Source organism: Callorhinus ursinus, unplaced genomic scaffold (assembly GCF_003265705.2).
Source record: "Callorhinus ursinus isolate GAN/ISIS: 27379988/994484 unplaced genomic scaffold, GSC_fseal_2.0 scaffold25, whole genome shotgun sequence".
In the NCBI taxonomy this organism is placed as follows: domain Eukaryota; kingdom Metazoa; phylum Chordata; class Mammalia; order Carnivora; family Otariidae; genus Callorhinus; species Callorhinus ursinus.
The window spans coordinates 2,818,455-2,842,592 of NW_027397087.1; the positions used below are offsets into that span (position 1 = coordinate 2,818,455).

At 35.9% G+C, this 24,138-nt stretch overlaps 1 protein-coding gene across 6 annotated transcripts in view; it reads right to left on the reverse strand.

The window, feature by feature from the left end:
• DPH6 (diphthamine biosynthesis 6) overlaps positions 1-24,138 on the reverse strand; it is a 204,828-nt gene that overhangs the window by 23,015 nt on the left and 157,675 nt on the right. For all 6 annotated transcript variants that reach the window (XR_012373591.1, XM_073876763.1, XM_073876762.1 and 3 more), the window contains one exon: positions 22,085-22,146. Coding sequence is in view for 5 of the 6 variants with exons in the window: in XM_073876763.1 (XP_073732864.1) it covers positions 22,085-22,146 (62 nt within the window). In the remaining variant the exon portion in view is untranslated. The remainder of the gene's footprint in view (positions 1-22,084; positions 22,147-24,138) is intronic.

Sequence of the window (24,138 nt, forward strand, 5' to 3'; positions counted from 1 at the left end):
AATACAAATGTAGAAATAATAACAGGATATGGGTTTCAGGGATGTTTCCTCGTTCTGCTAGCTAGGGTTTGTCCTCTTTTTTGATGATATCCTTTTCACTGGTCTTCCCATTCAGCAACTTTCCACCAAATGAACCTTCTGATCTCCCCTTTATGGTAAGTCTTTTTATGAGGGAGTATACCTTATCAATTATTAGCTTCCTTTCACTGGAAAATTTTTTACTTAAGCTTTGCATAATTTCTATAATCTACCACCAAAGAATAACTGGATTTTTAAATTAAAGTTGGCATGGCTGTTATCCTACTGAAGTAGTTCTATTAGTCTCTAGTAAAAATAATATAAGCTGCTATCTTAAACCAACATATTATCATTATAAAAAGACTGCCAGTATTTGGAAATCTAAAATTTGTATGTATCCAGTGATATTTTCAGTTCACAAAAATATCTCCATAATATTAATTCATATCACTTGTTCAACCAGTATTTATTGAACGACGATTATTAGGCAGGTCGTGTGAGATGAGGAAGATCTGAAGTAAACAAGACAACATCCCTGGTCTTTTGAAGCTTATCAAATATACTACACCCTATATTTCAACAATGCAAGATAATAAAACAGTGATGTAGCGTCTATAAATAACACACACAATCTCCTCTCCCTTTCTATTACTGATTCATCAGCATGAACACAGATTTTAGGCCAAGAAATCTGAATAAAGAGCTCAGTGGTTTCTATAGCAGATGAACCAAGAAGTCGTCTATGTCTTTTGCAGCCACTCTAAACTCTACTAGCTTCAAGCTCTAATAGACATAAGTCCTCAGAGAAAAAATCCATCTTTATTGGCTTACTTTCAGCCAGCTTCAAGACCCTTTGATATTCTGTGAAAAGCTTCTGAAGAAGTGAAGCCCATGCTAGTCAACCACTTTCTGTAATGAATCTTGTGCTAAGACACAGCATTCTCTTAGAAATCGACATCTTTGTAGCACAAAAGCATGATGTATACCCATCATAGAGAGGGTCAGTTTAGGGAAGTGGAGAATCCAGACATGCACATTCCAGAAACATGTTTGTGGTACAAAACATTCAATTTAGTTTTCTAAAGCCTGTTAAGTCTTTGTTCTAATACTTGCACTGTTCACAGAAAGTTGCAACTTTATTCCTAACATGTCTCCAGTCTGTGTCTGGTTTCAACTCAAAATTGCCATTATTGCATGCTAACACTTGATCATTCCAAATATGGTTTTGCAATTCCCTTTGATAAGTTTCTCTATCAGTCTTACTGTCACTGAAAATGCTAAATAGGTAAGAGTTTTTCTAAAGTTTGGTTTCTCACTGAATCGTCATGATTCTTTCCATAATTTAAGTACATAAAATAGCAATCTTTATTGAAAAGTGAAAAATAAATATTTTCTCATATTGCTTATTTCTTCACTAAGGCCCAATATTCGTTAATGATTAAAATATATTTAACAGTTTCAGTTCGTATGTAAAAAGTTGAAGTACAGTTATTCTCACCGTAGCAGCAAAAGTATGCCAGACAGGTTACAAAATCATGCTTTTTTGTTTTACATACAGAGAGGTGAGAATGTAAAGAAATCTGGATAAACTAAATTCCAGATCAGGGTGAGCCTTTCCTAGGTGAGTAAAGATCAATAGCCACCTTCCTAATGGGAAAACAGTATTCTTCCACAGATGAGGGAATTCCATCAGTGTGTGTAGAAAGCAGCCAAACACATGACCATCTGTGGACTTCTGTGATGGCTTGTTAGAGTCCAGAGGAGACCCGGGGAGTCTGTATAGCCTACCAATTCTTTCCCATAGCTTTCCAATTCTTTCCCAAAGGCCTTAACCAAGTGCACATAGTGGCTACATGCAGAAGGCCGGGGCCAGGACAGAAGAGGAGAGAGATTTCTTTGGAAACATTTGCTCCTTGAGTCTTTTCTATTGATCTTTCACCGTACCAAAGGCTGGAGACAGGGCAGGAAAACTAAGATTTTTTTCCAAGGCTTGGAAGGTCAGGAAGAAGGTAAGGAGAGGCTCAGAGCAATAAGCCTGTGAAAAGGCACAAAACACTGGTGGCAGGATAGTAAAGCAGGGGAGGAGAGGGAGGGAGGAAAGATAGGGGAGAGGAAAGGGGAGTAAAGGGGTGAAAAGGGGAGGGGAAGAAAAGGAGAGACAGAGACAGAGATATCTAGACTCACTGAAGCATAGACCACAAGCCCTGATAAATGAAGAGACCTGATTACTACTCTTAAAGCATTTGAAACAAGTAGTAAACTGAAACAAAATGCAACTCAGATCAGAACCAGCTCAACTGGAGATTAAACAGAATAAACACCCCAAACTAGCTGTCATACAGAGGAAGGGATGTGGCTTTTGGGGGGGTAATATTTACTATAATAATATAGTAAATAATATTTTACTTTAGTCTCTACTGTTCTTTTTTATTCAGTATCTACCATAAAATATGTAAAAAAAAAATAGATGTCAAAAAGTGAAAAACTGTGACCTATAATCAATAGAAAAACAAACAGAAAAGCAGAAACAGACACGACATTAATCAAATATCAGACTCAATAGGCAAAGACTATAATGTAACTATTGCAAATATGTTAAAGGATTTAGTGAAAAAGATAGATGAAATTCATGAACAGAGAGTAGTTTCAGCAAAGATGGAAACCAGGGATAGACAGATCTAGGTTCACATCCTGGCTCCAACACTTATTAGGCACAGGACCTGGGATCAGTTACTTAACTTCTCTGAATTTCCATTTTCCTAAGTAATACCTACCCTTATTAAGGGCATGTTGTGACTGTTAAAACAGATAAATGATACATGCAAAGCTTTTAACTCAGTCCCTAATGCACAGGAAACATTCAATACCATTCAATGGTATTTTTTCTCTATTAGATTAATTTGTCCTTCCCTTGGGCCTTCTGCTCTTTTATCTATGTATTCCCTTCTTTGAGGATCATGACCACTACTATATCTATTACTTCTACGCAAATGGTTCTCAAAGCAAAAACCCTAGCCACTCATCTCTCTCCCATATAATATTAGTCCCCACTCAAAATTCTTATCGAGTTTTACTTGGGAGCCTTGTTGTTTTAAATTTAACATGAATAAAACAAAGTTCTTGATTTTTTTTTCTCATAACCACTTCTCCCTGCTCAATCTTGTATTTCTGTAATGGTTTGATCACACTGAAAGCTTGAAATACTGAAGAACTTAACTCCTTCCTTTCCTTCTGTCATTCCTTCTGCCACAGAGCCTACATTTTAAAATTTTTTATTAATTCATTTATTGAATCAAATCTTTACTCAGTACTTACTAAGTGCCAGATCCTATTGTATATATGAGGGGCATGGCAGTGAATAAGATGGATAGAGCGTACAAACGTCTTCTATTCTAACATCCTTCATGATCACTTCACACTTGAACTATTACAGTCATCTCTTATCTTCCTGCTTAGTTTTCACGCCTCCCAATCTATCATATATATTATCACCATACTAACTTTCCTTAACAATAAATGACCATGGCACTCATCTGCTTAAAACTTTTTGGTGACTATTACCTATTCCATAAAAATCAAACTCTGTAGACTGACAGTCAAACACTTCAGCCATTTGGCCCCAATCCTTGCATGGATATAAAGATATAAAGCCAATACAACAGATAAAATAAAATAAAATTCAAAAGGATCTTATGATACTAAATCTTATAAAATGAAATATAAACTGATAAAACCCAATATTTAGTTTCCTTCTCTTCAGCTTAAAAGGAATTGCCCTTGTTACAGTCTGTGTGACTATCCTATGCTGCCTTGTGATATATTTCTATACTGCATCACTATGTACCTCCTGAACTTGAAATTTTTCATGTGTGACTTTTTCCTCATGAAACTATTTTCTAAATCCCTAAGACTTTCTCCTAGTTCCTTTATAGCAGTGTGTAGCACTCAGTACTTAGTGACCAACTGGGTGTCCTCCTTATGGTCCAGATACCCATGCATACTCCCAGAAAAGGGCCTGATAGACATAACATGTAGATCTAATCTGAACTAGAAATAAAGCCACTCTTAATCAGAATTACCAAGTAAAAGAGCAGAGAAAGTTACTGACTTCTTTTTCTCTACTCCTAGAAACTGCATTTTTATCCTCTGGTGTTGGAAACCTGAAAAAGTAAATAAAATTCACACGTGACAGTCAATGTTTTCCTTATCTCATTAGCCACTGAATCAGTGATGTCACATTCTACCCCTCCACCCCCATTCTTAGCCATTTGGGGAATGTTATATAGAAGAAGATTTGGACCAGACGACCACTGGGTAAGATTAATACACATACTATTTTATCTGACATCCATCATTTGGTCCTAACCTTTGTATGAATACAAAGATATAAAGCTAATACAATAGATAAAATAAAAGTTCTAAAGGATCTTAAACAGTTGAAAAGAAATATGTTGCTGTTTTCTAACCAGTTGGATTATTAATAAAACAAGATAATTTTTTTACTTATTACACAATATAATTTTCATTGCATAAAAGCATGTTCATTGCTTCACATATATCTAAATTGTGCTATGTTCTCTTTTAGATAAAGCTTTTGGGGAAAGTGAGCATTGGTTTGCCATCTAACTGTTGTTAAGATAAGCATTTTGAAAAGCATTTTGAACAGATGTGGCTGACTTGGGTCATTTCATGGATTATAAGAATGCCTTGGAGTCTGAACATTTAAAAAGTGAATTCCTAGTAAATAAAAAGGAAATCACTTATATGATTCTATTTTTTCTGGCATACTTATTTATATAGATGAATATTCATACTCATAATAATTTCATTTGAATGCTACTGATTATTGAACTGAAAAAGTTAAGGGCATCTGGTTTCCGTTTAATTTTTATCCCCTTAAAAGATTATAATAAACCCAATTGTGAGAATTTATTAAATCAAGATTTTTCTTCTTTTAAACCTGCCTCATTTATCTGTTAGTCATCTTAAAATTAGGATGAAAAAAGTCAAATCAAATCACACTTCATCCCTCTCACCATCTATAGAAAACCATGAGGTTTATAATAACTGCTAAAATTTCATTTTATAAATGATATGCTTAACATACAAAATAGTTTCATGCTGCATATAATCATTCATAGAACTTACTCAAGAAGTATTTATTGAGTATCTACTATAAGTTTGGCATTGTTTTAGGTGCTGGGGATAATGATGGGAGCATTATTATCCCCAGCCTCATGTGTTACTTTTTCTCATGAAACTATTTTCTCATGAATAGTTTCTCATGAAACTATTTTCTAAATCCTTAAGACTCTCTCCTAGTTCCTTTATAGCAGTGTGTAGCACAGTAGTACTTAGTGACCAATAGGGTGCCCTCCTTATGGTCCAGATACCAATGCATACTCCCAGGGAGAGAGGCTTGCGGAGAACAGCCTATTGTCTGGAGGTACAGGCAGAAAGTTAAACAAGAAATTATAATAATGGGTAGTGATTGCTTTGGTGGATACATGAGATGCTGTGGGATTGTAAAGTACAGTACCTAACCAGATGGAACCCAAAGGCTTCTCCAAGTAAAACTTAAGCTGATATCTGAAGAATGAGTTAACCAGAAAAGTCTAAAAGAGAGAGAGGGAGAGGCCGAGGGAGAGAGAGAAGACAGGAGAGAAGGAAAGACTGTTCCAGACAGAACAGTGTATGTTAAGTCCCAGAGCACATGATGGGTACTAGAAACTGAAGGAAGTATGGCACAGCTGGATCATAGCTAGATGAATAATGGTGAGATGAGGCTGACTAGAAAGAGAACATATCTTATGGGACTTCATAAGTCATGCTAAGTCATTATCCTAAGGTCCGTGAGAACCCATAATAGGTTTTAAGCAGAAAGCTGAACTGATCACATTTATCTCTTAGAAACAGTCTGGTTGCACAGTGGAGAATGGACTGGAGGGGAGTAAGTTACGAAGCACAAAGAACTGAGAAGTTGCTGGAGTAATCTAGGCAGGAGATGAAGATTTCCTGAACTGGGGAAATAGCAGTGAGGACAGAGAGGAGAGGGCAGATATTTTGAGAGATATTGTTGGGAAGCTGAGTAAGTGATTAATTGAATGGAGGAGTGAGGAAAGTTAAAAAAGAATTAAGGAAAGTTCCCAGCTTTCTGCATTGGGAAACTGGACGGATGGTGGTTGTGTTTATTGGTACCTCAGTATGAATAGGAGTTCGCTGGGAGAGTACAATGACCTTATCCTTTTCAAATTTTATGTGGCATGATACTATGATATATATACCATGTATGTTTCTAAGCTATTGTTAAGCTACTCTGATGCCTTTCTGCTGCTCCTAAGCTATATATATCCCTCATGAATCTCTGTAATCTATTCTTCTTAATCAATTTATTCCCTTGGATATAACCCATGCACTCTGTCACTTCAACCATCACCTTTATGCTATTCTGCTGCTGCAAAAACCAACAGTATAACTATTAATTAAAGACCATTTATCTTATGCCTTAAAGTTAAGAAGAATGATATAATTATTTAATCCTCAAAATGTCTTTTAAGAATACAAAAGAGCAAAGGTTCTGAAATCAGATAGATTGAAGCACATATTCAACATCTGCTACTTCCCAGCTGTATGACTGTGGAAAATTAACTCACCCTCTGAATGATCCCTCATCTGTAAAATGTAAATATCAATGGTCACAACCTCATAGGTTAGTTGATCAAATAAAATAATGCATAAAAAGCACTTAGCACAGAGTATGCCACTTAGTAAGCATTTGCTAAATACACAGCTTTACTATAAAAGTAGGCAAAGCACATATTTGTTGAAGACCTGAGAGTACGAATTTTAACAAACACTGTAAAATATCACAAAAATAAGAATACTCTTTTTAAAAATTTTTTTATTGTTATGTTAATCACCATACATTACATCATTAGTTTTTGATGTAGTGTTCCATGATTCATTGTTTGTGCATAACACCCAGTGCTCCATGCAGAATGTGCCCTCTTTAATACCCATCACCAGGCTAACCCATCCCCCCACCCTCCTCTCCTTTAGAACCCTCAGTTTGTTTTTCAGAGTCCATCGTCCCTCATGGTTCGTCTCCCCCTCTGACTTACTCCCCTTCATTCTTCCCCTCCTGCTATCTTCTTCTTTTTCTTTTTTCTTAACATATGTTGCATTATTTGTTTCAGAAGTACAGATCTGTGATTCAACAGTCTTGCACAATTCACAGCGCTCACCATAGCACATACCCTACCCAATGTCTATCACCCAGCCACCCCATCCCTCCGACCCCCCACCACTCCAGCAACACTCAGTTTGTTTCCTGAGATTAAGAATTCCTCATATCAGTGAGGTCATATGATACATGTCTTTCTCTGATTGACTTAAAATAAGAATACTCTTAATGAACACTTAAGGAACAGTTCTAAACCTTTAAAATTTTATGCAACTCTTATATTAAAATTCATCTACTTTTTTGAACAATGAGAAAATAATCCTGGGGGAAAAACCCACAAAGGATAAAATAATTTTAGAATTCATTTGTTCGCTAATCAAATGATAATTTTAGGAAACTGCAGAAGTTTAAGAAGCAATAATAACGATTATTCCATAGTTTATTTATTTATTAAGTTATGTTAATCACCTTACATTACACCATTAGTTTCTGATGTAGTGTTCCATGATTCATTGTTTGCGTATAACACCAGGTGCTCCATTCAGTACGTGCCCTCTTTAATACCCATCACCAGGCTAACCCCTCCCCCCCTCCCCTCTAGAACCCTTAGTTTGTTTCTCAGAGTCCACAGTCTCTCATGGTTCGTCTCCCCCTCTGATTTCCCTACCCTTCATTTTACCCTTCCTACTGTCTTCTTTTTTTGTAACATAAAATGTATTATTTGTTTCAGAGGTACAGGTCTGCGATTCAACATTCTCACACAATTCACAGAGCTCACCATAGCACATACCGAACCCAACGTCTATCACCCAGCCACCCCATCCCTTCCATCCCCCACCACTCCAGCAACCCTCAGTCTGTTTCCTGAGATTAAGAATTCCTCATATCAGTGAGATCATATGATGTCTTTCTCTGATCGATTTATTTCGCTCAGCATAATACCCTCCAGTTCCATCCACGTTGTTGCAAATGGCAAGATTTCATTCCTTCTGATGACTGCATAATATTCCATTGTTTGGCTATTATGGACATTGCTGCTATAAACATCCCCTTTGGGGATGTCCCCCTTGCACATACCCCTTTGGATCCTTACATTTGTATCTTGGGGGTAAATACCCAGTAGTGCAATTGCTGAGTTGTAGGGTAGCTCTATTTTCAACTTTTTGAGGAACATCCATACTGTTTTCCAGAGTGGCTGCACCAGCTTGCATTCCCAACAGTGTAGGAGGGTTCCCCTTTCTCCGCACCCCCGCCAACATCTGTCATTTCCTGACTTGTTAATTTTAGCCATTCTGACTGGTGTGAGGTGGTTTTGATTTGGATTTCCCTGATGCCGAGCGATGTTGAGCACTTTTTCATGTGTCTGTTGGCCATTTGGATGTCTTCTTTGGAAAAATGTCTGTTCATGTCTTCTGCCCATTTCTTGATTGGATCATTTGGTCTTTCGGTGTTGAGTTTAAGGAGTTCTTTATAGATTTTGGATACTAGCCCTTTATCTGATACGTCATTTGCAAATATCTTCTCCCATTCTGTCGGTTGTCTTCTGGTTTTGTTGACTGTTTCTTTTGCTGTGCAAAAGCCTTTTATCTTGATGAAGTCCCAAAAGTTCATTTTTGCTCTTGCTTCCCTTGCCTTTGGCGATGTTTCTAGGAAGAAGTTGCTGTGGCTGAGGTCGAAGAGATTGCTGCCTGTGTTCTCCTTTAGGATTTTGATGGACTCCTGTCTCACATGTAGGTCTTTCAACCATTTTGAGTCTATTTGTGTGTGTGGTGTAAGGATATGGTCCAGTTTCATTCTTCTGCATGTGGCTGTCCAATTTTCCCAATACCATTTGTTGAAGAGACTGTCTTTTTTCTACTGGACATTCTTTCCTGCTTTGTCGAAGATTAGTTGACCATAGAGTTGAGGGTCCATTTCTGGGCTCTCTAGTCTGTTCCACCGATCTATGTGTCTGTTTTTGTGCCAGTACCGTACTGTCTTGATGATTACAGCTTTGTAATAGAACTTTAAGTCTGGAATTGTGATGCCGCCAGCTTTGCTTTTCTTTTTCAACATTCCTCTGGCTATTCGGGGTCTTTTCTGGTTCCATACAAATTTAAGGATTATTTGTTCCATTTCTTTGGAAAAGCTGATGGTATTTTGATAGGGATTGCATCGAATGTGTAGATTGCTCTAGGTAGTGTTGACATCTTCACAATATTTGTTCTTCCAATCCATGAGCATGGAACGTTTTTCCATTTCTTTGTGTCTTCCTCAATTTCTTTCATGAGTATTTTATAGTTTTCTGAGTACAGATCCCTTGCATCTTTGGTTAGATTTATTCCTAGGTATCTTATGATTTTGGGTGCAATTGTAAATGGGATCGACTCCTTAATTTCTCTTTCTTCTGTTTTGCTGTGGGTGTATAGGAATGCCACTGATTTCTGTGCATTTTGTATCCTGCCACCTTACTGAATTCCTGTATGAGTTCTAGCAGTTTTGGGGTGGAGTCTTTTGGGTTTTCCACATAAAGTATCATATCATCTGCAAACAGTGAGAGTTTGACTTCTTCTTGCCGATTTGGATGTCTTTTATTTCTTTTTGTTGTCTGACTGCTGTGGCTAGGACTTCTAATACTATGTTGAATAGCAGTGGTGATAGTGGACATCCCTGCCGTGTTCCTGACCTTAGGGGGAAAGCTCTCAGTTTTTTCCCATTGAGAATGATATTGGCTGTGGGTTTTTCATAGATGGCTTTTGTGATATTGAGGTATGTACCCTCTATCACTATACTCTGAAGAGTTCTGATCAAGAAAGGATGCTGTACTTTGTCAAATACTTTTTCTGCATCTATTGAGAGAATCATATGGTTCTTGTTCTTTATTAATGTATTGTATCACATTGATTTGCAGATATTGAACCAACTTTGCAGCCCAGGGATAAATCCCACTTGGTCGTGGTGAATAATCCTTTTAATGTACTGTTGGATCCTGCTGGCTAGTATTTTGGTGAGATTTTTTGCATCCATGTTCATCAAAGATATTGGTCTGTAATTCTTTTTGATGGAGTATTTTTCTGGTTTTGGGATCAAGGTAATGGTGGCCTCATAAAACGAGTTTGGAAGTTTTCCTTCCATTTCTATTTTTTGGAACAGTTTCAGAAGAATAGGTATTAATTCTTTAAATGTTTGGTAGAATCCCCCTGGGAAGCCATCTGGCCCCAGGCTTTTTTTGTTGGGGGATATTTGATTACTGCTTCAATTTCCTTAGTAGTTATAGGTCTGTTCAGGTTTTCTATTTCTTTCTGGTTCAGTTTTGGCAGTTTATACATCTCTAGGAATGCACCCATTTCTTCCAGATTATCTAATTTGCTGGCATATAGTTGCTCATAATATGTTCTTATAATTGTATTTCTTTGGTGTTGGTTGTGATCTTTCCTCTTTCATTCATGATTTTATTTATTTGGGTCCTTTCTCTTTTCTTTTTGATAAGTCTGGCCAGGGGGTTATCAATTTTGTTAATTCTTTCAAAGAACCAGCACTTAGTTTCTTTGATCTGTTCTACTGTTCTTCTATTTCATTGATTTCTGCTCTGACCTTTATTATTTCTCTTCTCCTGCTGGGTTTAGGCTTTATTTGCTGTTCTTTCTCCAGCTCCTTTAGGTGGAGGGTTAGGTTGTGTATTGAGAGAAGAAACAAGAAACTTCTTGTTTCTTGAGAAAGTCTTGTATTGCTATATACTTTCCTCTCAGGACTGCCTTTGCTGTATCCCAAAGATTTTGAACAGTTGTGTTTTCATTTTCATTGGTTTCCATGAATTTTTTAAATTCTTCTTTAATTTCCTGGTTGACCCATTCATTCTTTAGTAGGATGCTCTTTAGCCTCCATTTATTTGAGTTCTTTCCAACCTTCCTCTTGTGATTGAGTTCTAGTTTCAAAGCATTGTGGTCTGAAAATATGCAGGGAATAATCCCAATCTTTTGGTACCAGTTGAGACCTGATTTGTGACCTAGGATGGGATCTATTCTGGAGAATGTTCCATGGGCACTAGAGAAGAATGTGTATTCTGTTGCTTTGGGATGTAATGTTTTCAATATATCTGTGAAGTCCATTTGGTCCAGTGTGTCATTTAAAGTCTTTATTTCCTTGTTGATCTTTTGCTTAGATGATATGCCCATCTCAGTGAGGGGGATGTTAAAGTCCCCCACTATTATTGTATTGGTGTCGATGTGTTTCTTTGCTTTTGTTTTAATTGGCTTATATAATTGGCTGCTCCCATGTTAGGGGCATAGATATTTACCATTGTTAGATCTTCTTGTTGGATAGACCCTTTAAGTAGGATATAGTGTCCTTCCTCATCTCTTATTACAGTCTTTGGTTTAAAATCTAATTTGTCTGCTATAAGGATTGCCACCCCAGCTTTCTTTTGGTGTCCATTAGCATGGTAAATGGTTTTTCACCCCCTCACTTTCAATGTGGGGGTGTCTTTTGGTCTAAAACAAGTCTCTTGCAGACAGCATATCAATGGGTCTTGTTTTTTTTATCCAATATGATACCCTTTGTCTTTTGATTGGGGCATTTAGCCCATTTACATTCAGGGTAACTATTGAAAGATATGAAATTAGTGCCATTGTATTGTCTGTAAGGTGACTGCTACTGTATACTGTCTGTGTTCCTTTCTGGTATATGTTACTTTTAGGCTCTCTCTTTGCTTAGAGGACCTCTTTCAGTATTTCTTGTAGGGCTGGTTTTGTGTTTGCAAATTCCTTTAGTGTTTGTTTGTCCTGGAAGCTTTTTATCTCCTTCAATTTTCAATGACAGCCTAACTGGATATAGTATTCTTGGCTGCATATTTTTCTCATTTACAGTTCAGAATGATGATTTTAAAGATACTAGCTGGTTTTGAAAAAAGCATGGAGGATATTAGAGAAACCCTTTATGGAGAAATAAAGGAACTAAAATGTAACCAAGTCGAATTCAAAAAGGCTATTAATGAGATGCAATAAAAAGTGGAGGCTCTAACTGCTAGGATAAATGAGGCAGAAGAGAGAATTAGTGATATAGAAGACCAAATGATGGAAAATAAAGAAGCTGAGAAAAAGAGAGATGAACAACTACTGGATCAAGAGGGCAGAATTCGAGAGATAAATGATACCATAAGACAAAACAATATTAGAATAATTGGGATCCCAGAAGAAGGAGAGAGGGGGGCAGAAGGCATATTGGAGCAAATTATAGCAGAGAACTTCCCTAATCTGGGGAAGGAAACAGGCATCAAAATCCAGAAAGCACAAAGAACCCCCCTCAAAATCAATAAAAATAGGTCAACACCCCGACATCTAATAGTAAAACTTACGAGTCTCAGAGACAAAGAGAAAATCCTGAAAGCAGCTCAGGATAAGAGATCTGTAACCTACAATGGTAGAAACATTAGATTGGCAACAGACCTATCCACAGAGACCTGGCAGGCCAGAAAGGACTGGCATGACATATTCAGAGCACTAAATGAGAAAAATATGCATCCATAGTTAATTTAGAGTAATAAATGTACAATCCTTAAAGTTGTATTTTTTGACCCAGAAATTATATTCCTGGGAATTTATCTGAAGCAAGTAATAATCAGAAATGTATAGGAAGATTTATTAGGAATAATCATAATCATAACATTGTTTATAACAATTTTAAAATAAGCAACATTGTTTATAATAACTAAGAAATAACAAATATTTCCAACAAGAGGTAACTCATTGAATTTGTCATAATACATTCATACATAGGATACAGATATGATGGAATCCACACAGCCATTAATATATTTTCTAAGCATATTCAATTATGTGGGAAAATAAATATGACATAATGCTAGAGAACAAAGTACACAAATTATATGTATAATCAAACCTAATTATGTAAATAAAATATTTAACTATGTGAACTTGTGTGAAAAATAAACTCTTAGGAAATAAATCATTACAGAGTATACCAACATGTTAGCCATGTGCATCACAGGACAGAAATCTATGTTTTTTATACTTCTCTATACTTAACTATATCTCAAATTTTCAGCAATATGTAGGTATTTTATGTTGTTTTTTCTAATTATGATTTATTTGTATACTTTATCCCCCTTTTTTCCCTTATGACAAACATTTAAAAATATTTAATGTATATCTTTTGTCTACATCTTTGCAAATGTATTATTTTGTGTGCCTATATTTTTAATTCATTTCAATGTTACTTTTATGCATTCAATACTTTGCTGCTATATGCACAACGAATATACTTTTCTAACTGCAGACTTGTATCTTATAATGTGCACTCACCACATTTTAACTATCTGCTCTTCCAGCAGTGGACATTCATATTGCCTCCAACAACCCCAACACCATCAAAAATAACCCTGCAAAGACTATATTCACTAATGTCCCCTTATGGAATGATAGGATGGGGATATTTAATCTAGGAACTGCAATACTGCCCTTCAGAATGGTAGTACCAATCTACATTTCTAAGGTTCTGTAAATCTTCACCTGTCAACATTTGGCATTATCCAGTTTTCTAATTTTTGCCAAACTGGTACAAGGTAATATCTCACTGTTTCTTTAATTTGTACTTCTCTGATTACTAAATCCATTTGAGCATCTCCTCACATCTAGATTTGGTTTTGAGATATTCTTTTCTGTATAGTAGTTCTCCATAGATTTTGCAATTTTTCTGTTAGAATTGTTACCTACATGTTGATATATGTCAGTTAACAATCTCCAGTTATAGTGTCTACCCAGTTTTGTTTTGTTTTGTTTTTTTTGTAAGGCAGTAAAGTTTCAGAATTATTCTTAAGTAATAGCAAATTTTACTCATAATATTAAACATCACTAACATTTATTGAGTACTGAGAATGTGCCAGATACTAAGCTAATCACCCCTTACTTCTATTATATATGTGGGAAACTAACTAGATCAACATTTGAGGTAAGCAGTAGCATCAGGATTCATACCTGGCCTCCCGGGTATAGAGTTAACTTGCTGATTGCTGTCCTATGCTGCCTCTTACCCCATGTGATCTGAATGAACTATGAAAAGGACCCTTGCCCAAAGGTATCATCTTTTCTCTACCACCTCTGCCACCAACCTGTCATTCTCACAAATAATATTAATTTCTTCAAGGGCAATCATTGTAATATATAAAAATTCCCTTAACTAAAAAATATTAACTCTTGGATACCATAATAAAGGATTAATGTATTAGCTGAAATAACATTACATTTTATAAGTCATGTCCACCCACATTACACAATGGGTACCTAACAGGTGGTTCAGGATATCTGAGGCAGGTGAACAAAATGGGTTCCTCTACTTAACGCCTTCTTCTCCCACCCCTACAAGTTCAAAGGTTTTGTTTTCTCTCTTTTTGAATTTCTTATTCAGGAGAGTTGTGTCAACAAGATGAAAAATGAATATGTGGTTGATTTTTTATCTCACTTAATGAGGTTAATGACATTATTCATAAAGATAAGGACATATATATATATAGTCCTTAAAATCTGATATGTCTTAGGCAGCAATGGAGAAGTCAGAGTCCTAGAAAATAAGTTTTTAAAAAATAAAAAACAGCCATACCCTCTAAATGCTGAAAGAAGATGAGAGTTTGACAAATGACGCATTTGCTTTTATATTAGAATCACTGTACTCTAAGTACATCAGGCAACTGATTGAGTCTCCTTTATGAGCATATGTAAAAATGAAAGGAAAAAGAGAAAGCAAAAAACCTGGGTTAAAATCTGGGTTGTGTCAGATAACTGTTGTACATGTACTGAAAAACAAATTGGTAACAAATTGGTGTAAAAATTTATTAGGCACTCACTTGATAGAAAGCTCATGTACACACAAATTAGACTACGCAGAAGCCAGAGAAAAAGACACTTTAGATTGTTTTGCATAATTTTCTATACCTATCAGGAAAAATAATTCCTGTTCAAAATGTGCAATTAGCCGTTAATATTCAATCTTTCCCTTTGAGCAATTTTTACCATTCTGAGAAGCTACTTGTCAAAACTGTCAAAAATAACTACAGCTAAATCCTACAGTAAAATCTCTTCAAACACTGCTTCTGTTCTTTCTTCTCACTACTTTACTCCTGCAACTCCAGTTACAGGTATGACAAACTTCTCTCCCTTACATCTCTTAGAGTCTTCCCTTTACTTTCAATCCTGTTTTCTTTGGGCTTCAGCCTGGATACTTTATATCACCCTATCTTCTGGGTCTTCAATTGTCTATACAACTGTATCAAATCTACTGGTAAACCCATGTATTGTGTTCTTAATTTCAGGTTTTGCATTTTAAGTCCTAGAATTCTATTTGATTCTCTCATAAAGAGTCCAAATTGCCCCTAAAATAGTTCATCTTCTCGCCCAATGCCACAGTCACTTTAAAGTCTAAATCTGATAATTTGATCATATGGATCCTCTGACACTGTTTCTAGTATGTGTTTTTCTCTTGCTTTCAGTTCTCTCATCAGATCTCCTGATATGCTTGGTCATTTCTCATTGTCTGCTGAAAACTGTATGTGAAATATTTTAGAGATAATCTGAGGATTTGAATCTTGTTATTTTCTTAAAGAGAGAAATAGGCAATACGAGGAACACCAGATTACTTTAAGTCAGCCTAGAATTGATATGATTCAAAGCTGGATATAAGTATTTGCAAGGCCTGGATTATTTCTGGTTTGCCTTTACCCCTAAGGTGTAACCCATTCAGGAGTCCAACTGAATACGTGGATGGTTAACCGGTCCACTCCACTCTGGTTTGCCCTGAATTCCAATTTTTGTCTCTTTAACACTATGAAGCTGCAGAAAGCCGTACTCAGCTTCTCGCCTGGAGTTTTCTCCTCAACTTCTTGGTATCCCTGTACCATTTTTTGAATTAGAAAATGTCTTAAGGGGATTAGAGGCTCTGTTCTCACTGGAATTCTGGCCCCTCAAATTTTCTCATTTTTGGTAATTCCCTAATGCCTTCTAACATTATTTTTGTTTTAATTCCATATAACTATTCTAATTATTTTAATAGGGAGAACTGGTCTGATGTAAGTTATTCCATCATAGCTGAAAATGGATATCTTCAATGTCTATTGCAATTAAAAATATATGTACATTCTGACCCAGTATTTCCATTCTAGGATTTTATCCTACAGATAAATTCATATACACCCTAAAATATAGGCACAGTAATGTTCATTCTAGCATTATTTGAAATAGCAAAAGACATGAAAGAAATCAGTAAGGAATAAAGCCCATCAATAAAGAAGAGGCTCAATATATTATCCACATAGTGAAGTCATGAAAACAAATTACCTGGATCCTTATGTATTAAAATGTAAGACGGAGAATAATATGCACAGTATGCTCCAATTCTGGTAAAAAAGAATAAACCATGCATATACATTTACATATGCAAAAAAAGCTTTTGAAGAGATACCTCAGAATAGAGAAGAGTGGTTACTCTGGGAAAGAAAACTGGGGGGCTTGGAGTCAGTGGAAAAGTTTTCATTATTTGAAAGTTTCATTATTTGCCATTTGATATTGATTTGATAAAAAATAAATTTGAATTTATTGCATACTCTAATGTTATAATAAACATTAGAAAAATATATAGCATGAGAAGTGCTACATACATACTAGGAGTCAAAGAAGAAAATGGCAGCTCAAAGGAGGCTTATTTAAGCAAGAGTTTAAAACTTAGACTTTAACAACAGATTGGATTTAGTTGAGTGAAGGAGAGAGAAAGTCTGCAGAGAAGGGGAGTAGAACATGGAGGAAGAAGGGAGTACTCACTTTAGGGTAACCATTAATAGTTCCAAACTCATGAAGGATAGGGCGGATGTAGGAGACTGCCTAACTTACAAGACTCTTTTTCCCCAAGGACAGATTGCATTGTGTTAAGGAGTTTAAATTTTATTTGAGGGAATGGGGAACGATGCAAAATTTTATTTTGAGGGAATGGGGAACAAGAACAAGATCAGATTTGCCCTTCACATGTATGATGATGACAGCCCTGTGGCTTACCCAAGGGGTAAGGTGGGGAGGAGACAGACTTGAGCTAAAAGATTATAATAACCTAGGGGAAACCCTAATGTAGTGACAATGAGGATTAAATGGGACAGATTATAAGATGTCAAGAAGGTAGAATTAAAAGGAGCGGGGGCCTTATTTATGAATAATGGAATGTATGAAATAATTTATTACAATTCACTTTTTATTGGTCTTGGACAACTGAGTAGACAATGGAACACTTCACTGTCAGGGAACATAAAAATGGCATAGATATGTCAGCAAAGAAATGTTCAGTTCTGCACAGCTGAAGTTGAAGTGATTGAGTACATCTAAGAGAGGAAGGTATCTAGCGGAATACAGATGTCTGGAGCATAAAAATATGGTGGAGGAATAGACTTAATTGTCATAAGAATAAAATTGGTAGCTGAAGTCATGGGGGTGTTTAATATCACCACAGGCTATGGATGAAACAACTTATAAGAGGTGGAATATATCCATGGTAAGCCCCAAAAGGAAGCTAAGAAAATACTCAGAAAGCTTTCAGAAGTAAGTAGTGGAAGCCAATGGATGACGATGGTTTCAAGAAGGCTTAACATTCTTTCAGAGAAATCTAAAAATACAGAGCCTGAAGTGTGTTACTGGTATTGAAGAAATAGGAGATGATACATTTGATCACTGTGTTAGAATTACCTAGTGCTTGTGGAAAGAGCCAAGATGTCCATCGACAGATGAATGGATAAAGAAGAGGTGGTATATATATACAATGGAATATTATACAGCCATCAAAAGGAATGAGATCTTGCCATCTGCAACGATGTGGATGGAACTGGAGGGTGTTATGCTGAGTGAAATAAGTCAATTAGAGAAAGACATGTATCATATGACCTCACTGATATGAGGAATTCTTAATCTCAGGAAACAAACAGGGTTGCTGGAGTGGGGGTGGGGTGGGAGGGATGGGGTGGCTGGGTGATAGACATTGGGGAGGGTATGTGCTATGGTGAGCGCTATGAATTGTGCAAGACTGTTGAATCACAGATCTGTACATCTGAAACAAATAATGCAATATATGTTAAGAAAAAAAAGAAGATAGCAGGAGGGGAAGAATGAAGGGTAAATCGGTGGGGGAGACGAACCATGAGAGACGATGGACTCTGAAAAACAAACTGAGGGTTCTAGAGGGGAGGGGGGTGGGGGGATGGGTTAGCCTGGTGATGGGTATTAAAGAGGGCACATTCTGTGTGGAGCACTGGGTGTTATGCACAAACAATGAATCATGGAACACTACATCAAAAACTAATGATGTAATGTGTGGTGATTAACATAACAATAAAAAATTTAAAGAAAAAAAAAAGAATTACCTAGTGCTTGTTTAAAGATTAGATTCCTAGCCCTCTGAACTGAGATTTCTTAGGGTGGGAAAAGAGTGTATATTTTAACAAGGTCCCCAATAAATTTCACTCTCAGGTCTGAGAATAACTATGGCAGACTTTAAACTCCTTTAGAACAAGGATCTTGTTTAATTCATCATGTATCCTTAGTGCTCATCACAGCATTTGCCATATAACAGGTCCTCAATAAATATGAAGTAACTTAAGGATGATAGTAGTGAATGGACAGATAGACAGATGAACACATAACTGAATGAAAGAACTAAAGAACTAATGTCTTTGCCAAAATCTTGGTAGGATTATTGGAGCTTACATTCTGGTGGGGTGGGTGAAGGGGTGACAGATAATATACACGTAAGCAGGTAGATGATTTGTAGAGATAATCTGTAGAGATCTGTGTTAGCTAGGGTAGTTGGGGAAAGCTTTTCTGAGGAGGGAGCATCTGAGTTGTCACTTACATTACGAGAAAGCATTAACCATGTGGCGGTATGAGGGAAAAAAACATTTGAGGCAGAACAAAGTCCTAAGGAGAAAAGGGGTGAATACAGTGTATTTAAGTAATAAGGAGGTATCTGTGGCTCAGGCTCAGTGAGTTAGATAGAGGCTGGTGGAAAATGAGGATGCTGATCATATACAGTTTCATCAGTTGTGATCTCATAAGAATTTGGATGTTATTCTATGAGAAACTATTTAAATTTTAAACAAAGCAGAGATGTGATTTGATTTACACTTTAAAAAAATTACTTTGGCATCTATATGAATAATGGATTGTAGCAGGACAATGGTGGAAGTAAGCAGACCAGTTAGAGGTTGAAGAAGTATTCCAGACAATAGATGATTATCTTGTGGTGGTAGCACCAGAGACAGTGAGAAGTGTTTGGGTTTAGAATATACTCTGGAGATAGAGAAGACAAGACCATGCTAATGGGTTGGCCAGAGTTAAGTAAGGGAAAGAGGAGTCTAAAGAATTTGTATTTTAGCCAGTAAGCAATGGGGACTCAAATTTTGTGAGTGAGTGACACAATTACAGTAGAATATATTAGAACAGTTATCTTGAAGCAGTAAGCAAAATGAATTCTTTGGGAAATAAAATGGAAGATAGAGGCAAATTTGGAGTTGTCAGTAATACTCTAGGCCTGAAGTGACAGGCACTGAACTAAGGTGATGACAAAAGGAATGGCAAAAAGTGATGGATATAAAGGCCACAATCAAGTTTATGGAGATTTAATTTGCAGTGCCTCTAGGCACTAGGACCTGGCAGAGAAATGTGGGCTAGAAATATTTGGGAGTCATCCAAATATAGCTAGTTTTTAAAGCCATGTGAGTGACTGAGGTCATCTGGAAAAAGGTGATAGAGTGAAAACGGAGCCTAGCCTAGGAACTGGCAAAAAAGACTAAGAGTGACGAGAACAAAAGGAGAAAAACTAGGAGAATGTGGCATCATGGATGCTGATGGAAGCATTTTAAGGAGGAGTGTTTAAAACTGTCAAATAAGGGCTAAGAAGTGTTGGTTGGGTTTGGTAAAATAGAGATCTTGCGTGAGCTTTGTCAGAGCTGTATCCATTTAGAGGTGGAAAAAGAAGCAAGGCTCCAGGTATAAGAGGTGTCTGAGACATGAAGAAGCACTGACCATCAACATGGATAACACTCTTAACTTTTTGGTTTTGAAGCAAAGAAGAGAAGTAGCTAGAGGAATAACTAGAGTGGAGGGAGGGAATCTTCAGAATGGCAGAGATGGTGGTATGTTTCAGTGTGATGTGAGGAGGAAGCTACTGGAGGGGTGAGTGATTGCTGCTCATGGGATCCAGAGCACAGTAAGGGGGTGAGCCATACGTGGGAGGAAGTGTACTTCTCCCAGTTACAGGAAGCAAAAATATGCAAGGGTGGTGCTCAGAGGCAGAGGGATTCCCAGGATGATGGTTTCTATTTTCTTTGTGAAGAAACAAACCATCCAGGGGAAAAGTGAAGGGGACTGAATTTTGAGGAGAGTAGAGAAGGAATGCAATAGCCATTATGGAGAATGGGTAGATAAGTTTTCCAGAGAAATATGAGATTGCTTGGCCATGCTGAAGATTGAATAAAATGATTTCTGCAATTTTGTGTTAAATATTCTATGATAATATCCAGGTTAACTCATAATTGACATCATGGCAATCCCAAGCCTTATATGTCTATTCTACAAAGAACCTCTACATGTTTGACACCTGAACTCATAACTTTAAATTTATGGAGCAGCTTACAAAAAGCCCTTTTGTCAAAGCCCCAGTCTCTCCTTTCCCAAGTTCTCTTTCTTTTACACCCATAATTTTAATTTCATTATTTATGTACATTGTTTTTTTCAGAAGCAAAATTTAATCTGATGATAGGGAATAGATGTAAACATAGATATGTTGGCCATAACACAAATTGCTGTGAGAAAAGTCCTATCAGAGTAGCATAAAAAAACATGTCATCAACTTAAATTATCTAGAAATCAAATATAATTTGTCTCAATTATATTCTCATTTCATTTTAATTTTTATCTTTACTACTTGCCTCACATATATTAGATGCTTACTGATGTTTAGTGAAAAAAGGAATAAACATTTCAGGGATTTCTAAGCATTTGGTATATATTGATAAACCATAAAATAATCAAGTGCAAATAACTGAAAGAAAATCCAAAAACCATAAAGTTAGTAAAGAAGGTAGTAACTGCTAGCACATCACATTAACTATATTAACAATGTCCAGAGATAATGTTGATAAATTAAGAGATGGGGAGGGGAACATGATAACTTATTAGAGGAGTTCAGTTCTTTCACAGAAGCAAGGTAATTTTCTTTTTTCCATCATAACTGTGAAATGAAATACTCTCATTATACTCCTTTAGTTGTCATTGCCATGCAAATAACATTTGCCCCAATCTCTCATAAAATATAATAATAACAGTTAATAGAAAATAATGAAAATAACTAAATCTTCTTTAAAGTTTCGAACACATTTAGCATTTGACAATCATAATGGGTTAAATGATTGTTACTTGAAACCTTAAAATAATTTTTTTTTGCTACTCTGCAAGTTAATCTCCTAATTGGTAAAAGAGAAGAGATTAGATTAGATCATCTCTGAAGGAAGTTCCTACTCACATTTTTGATTGAAAAGCATCTGATCACAGAGACTATCAGCTACTTTAGGAGTATAGTACTTCATATATAGCATACAATGTCCATGTTAATAAAAAAAACCTTCTGACAGGACAGTTTTCTTTTAGGAATAGCTTACTTCTTTATTCAGACCAAAAAACTAGTAATGATTTTCATAATTAATTTTTGATATCTTCATATCCATTAGTTAATTTTTTTCACAAAACTATATCATGAATGCTATCAGAGTTTTTCCAAAATAAAATTAATTTTATAATCATATCATGGCCTTATTTTTTTCTTCCTTTAGATGCCTATATTTTGAGAAATAGTATAAATTCTTACCTCTAAGAGATAAGGTTCCATTTGATCCAGGGTTTTTCCAAGATGCTTATCTGGATCTAAACCTGCCAAGAAAGATTACATTTTTTTTTTTTTTTTAGGTAACTATCAGATTGGAAGTCTAAAGACATATTCCTCCCCTTCCCTTGGCCTCTCCTTGCCTAGGAAACCAGTATGTGATTATTTCAAATTGCTTTGATCCTAAAGTAAAATGTATTTGGCTCGTATTTACTTTCCTATTCCCCTTGGGTAACTGGTTTTCTTGCTCCTGAAAAATAAGTTCCATACCAAATCATTTCATTGCACTGTGTCAACTTCCAGATGCATTGTTTTAATCCATTTTAGAGCAACAGTAATTTAGATGGAAAAACAGGTATCATTTCAAACATAGGACATTTATATCCTTGGTATTTTAATTATTACGGTTATTTTACTCATGGACAATAGTGAGAATTTTCTTATGTATCTCTGTTTTATCTAACTTTAAAATTCTAACTTAGAGAGTAAGAGTAGAAAATAGAAGAGCGGTAGACCCTTATGCCTATATAATTAATTCACTTCATAGGAGGACACAGATGTGGACACAAATAATTATATTCTCAAATTAAATGACATTTCATTTCAATGACCACTTGTCTGATAATATATTTTCTTTTTTTTAAAGATTTTATTTATTTATTTGAGAGAGAGAGAATGAGAGAGAGCATGAGAGGGAAGAGGGTCAGAGGGAGAAGCAGACTCCCTGCTGAGCAGGGAGCCCGATGTGGGACTCCATCCTGGGACTCTAGGATCATGACCTGAGCCAAAGGCAGTCGCTTAACCAACTGAGCCACCCAGGCGCCCTGATAATATATTTTCTAAACAAAGATAGAGACAACTCTGAAAAATCATTATTGTACCAATGGCATGTGCACAATCTTAAAGATGTTCAACTACAGAGTTTCTGTAGGTGATAAGGTATAGGCAGACAAGTAAGGGCAATAAACTCTTCCCACATATGAAAACTAACTTGCCAGGGAAGAAAAAGTTACATGCCACAAGTTTGCTATGAAATGAAAGAATTCATTTTAGATATTACATCCATAATACATTTAGATATTTATACACATAATACATGTATTGACTTAGTCTCATTTAAATAAGTTATTTTTATTTTTTGTTGGCTTAAATTATTTAGCTTATTAATTACACAAACTGATTAATAATTTTCTGCTTCTAGTTGGATGCCTGTTTTGATAACATGTTATTTCTTATATCACATATCAGAAGAAGGGAAGTCAGGCAAAGATTGAAAACTCTTTTGCCATTGAGTATTTTTAGGTGAAACTTAAGGCAAACAACTCAGATCAATAGCACTAGACAGATTTTTCATGTCAACTCCCTTCACAGCAATCTTATTCTCATGGTATATTCACTAAAATTAAAATTTCCAGGAGATGGGTGAACATGTAGATGAACCAATCACTGATTCTGTCCAGTTCCTCTACTTCTATCACCATTTAGCAATTCAGTATTTAGAATGAATAAGTAAATGAAATACTTTGAAAGAAACACCCATGTAATCACCACCCAGATTTAACAAGCATTAATGTGCTGTATTTCCTCTACAACATTTTTTTAAAAGAAATAACCACCACCAACACAACAGAACATAACAGTATATCTACTCTTAATCTATATCCCCTACACTTCTACATGGTAACTACTCTTTTGAAGTTGGTGAGTTACTAATAATGTTTTTATAATTTTACTACAAATGTAGGTATCCAGTGTTTAGTATTGTTCATGTATATTAAATTTTTACATGAATAATACAAACTTTAATTTGATTTTTTCAATTCACATTACTGAGATTTACTTATATTGATTACCGTGGCTCTAGTCCATTCATTTTTTTTATTGTATTCTATTCCATTATATCGATAAGCCAGAATTTAATTCTACATTTTCCAGCAGATGGGTATTTGGGCCCTGGGTTGTTCCTAATTTCTGTTCTTTTTTTAAAATTTTTTATTGTTATGTTAATCACCATATATTACATAATTTGTTTTGGTGTA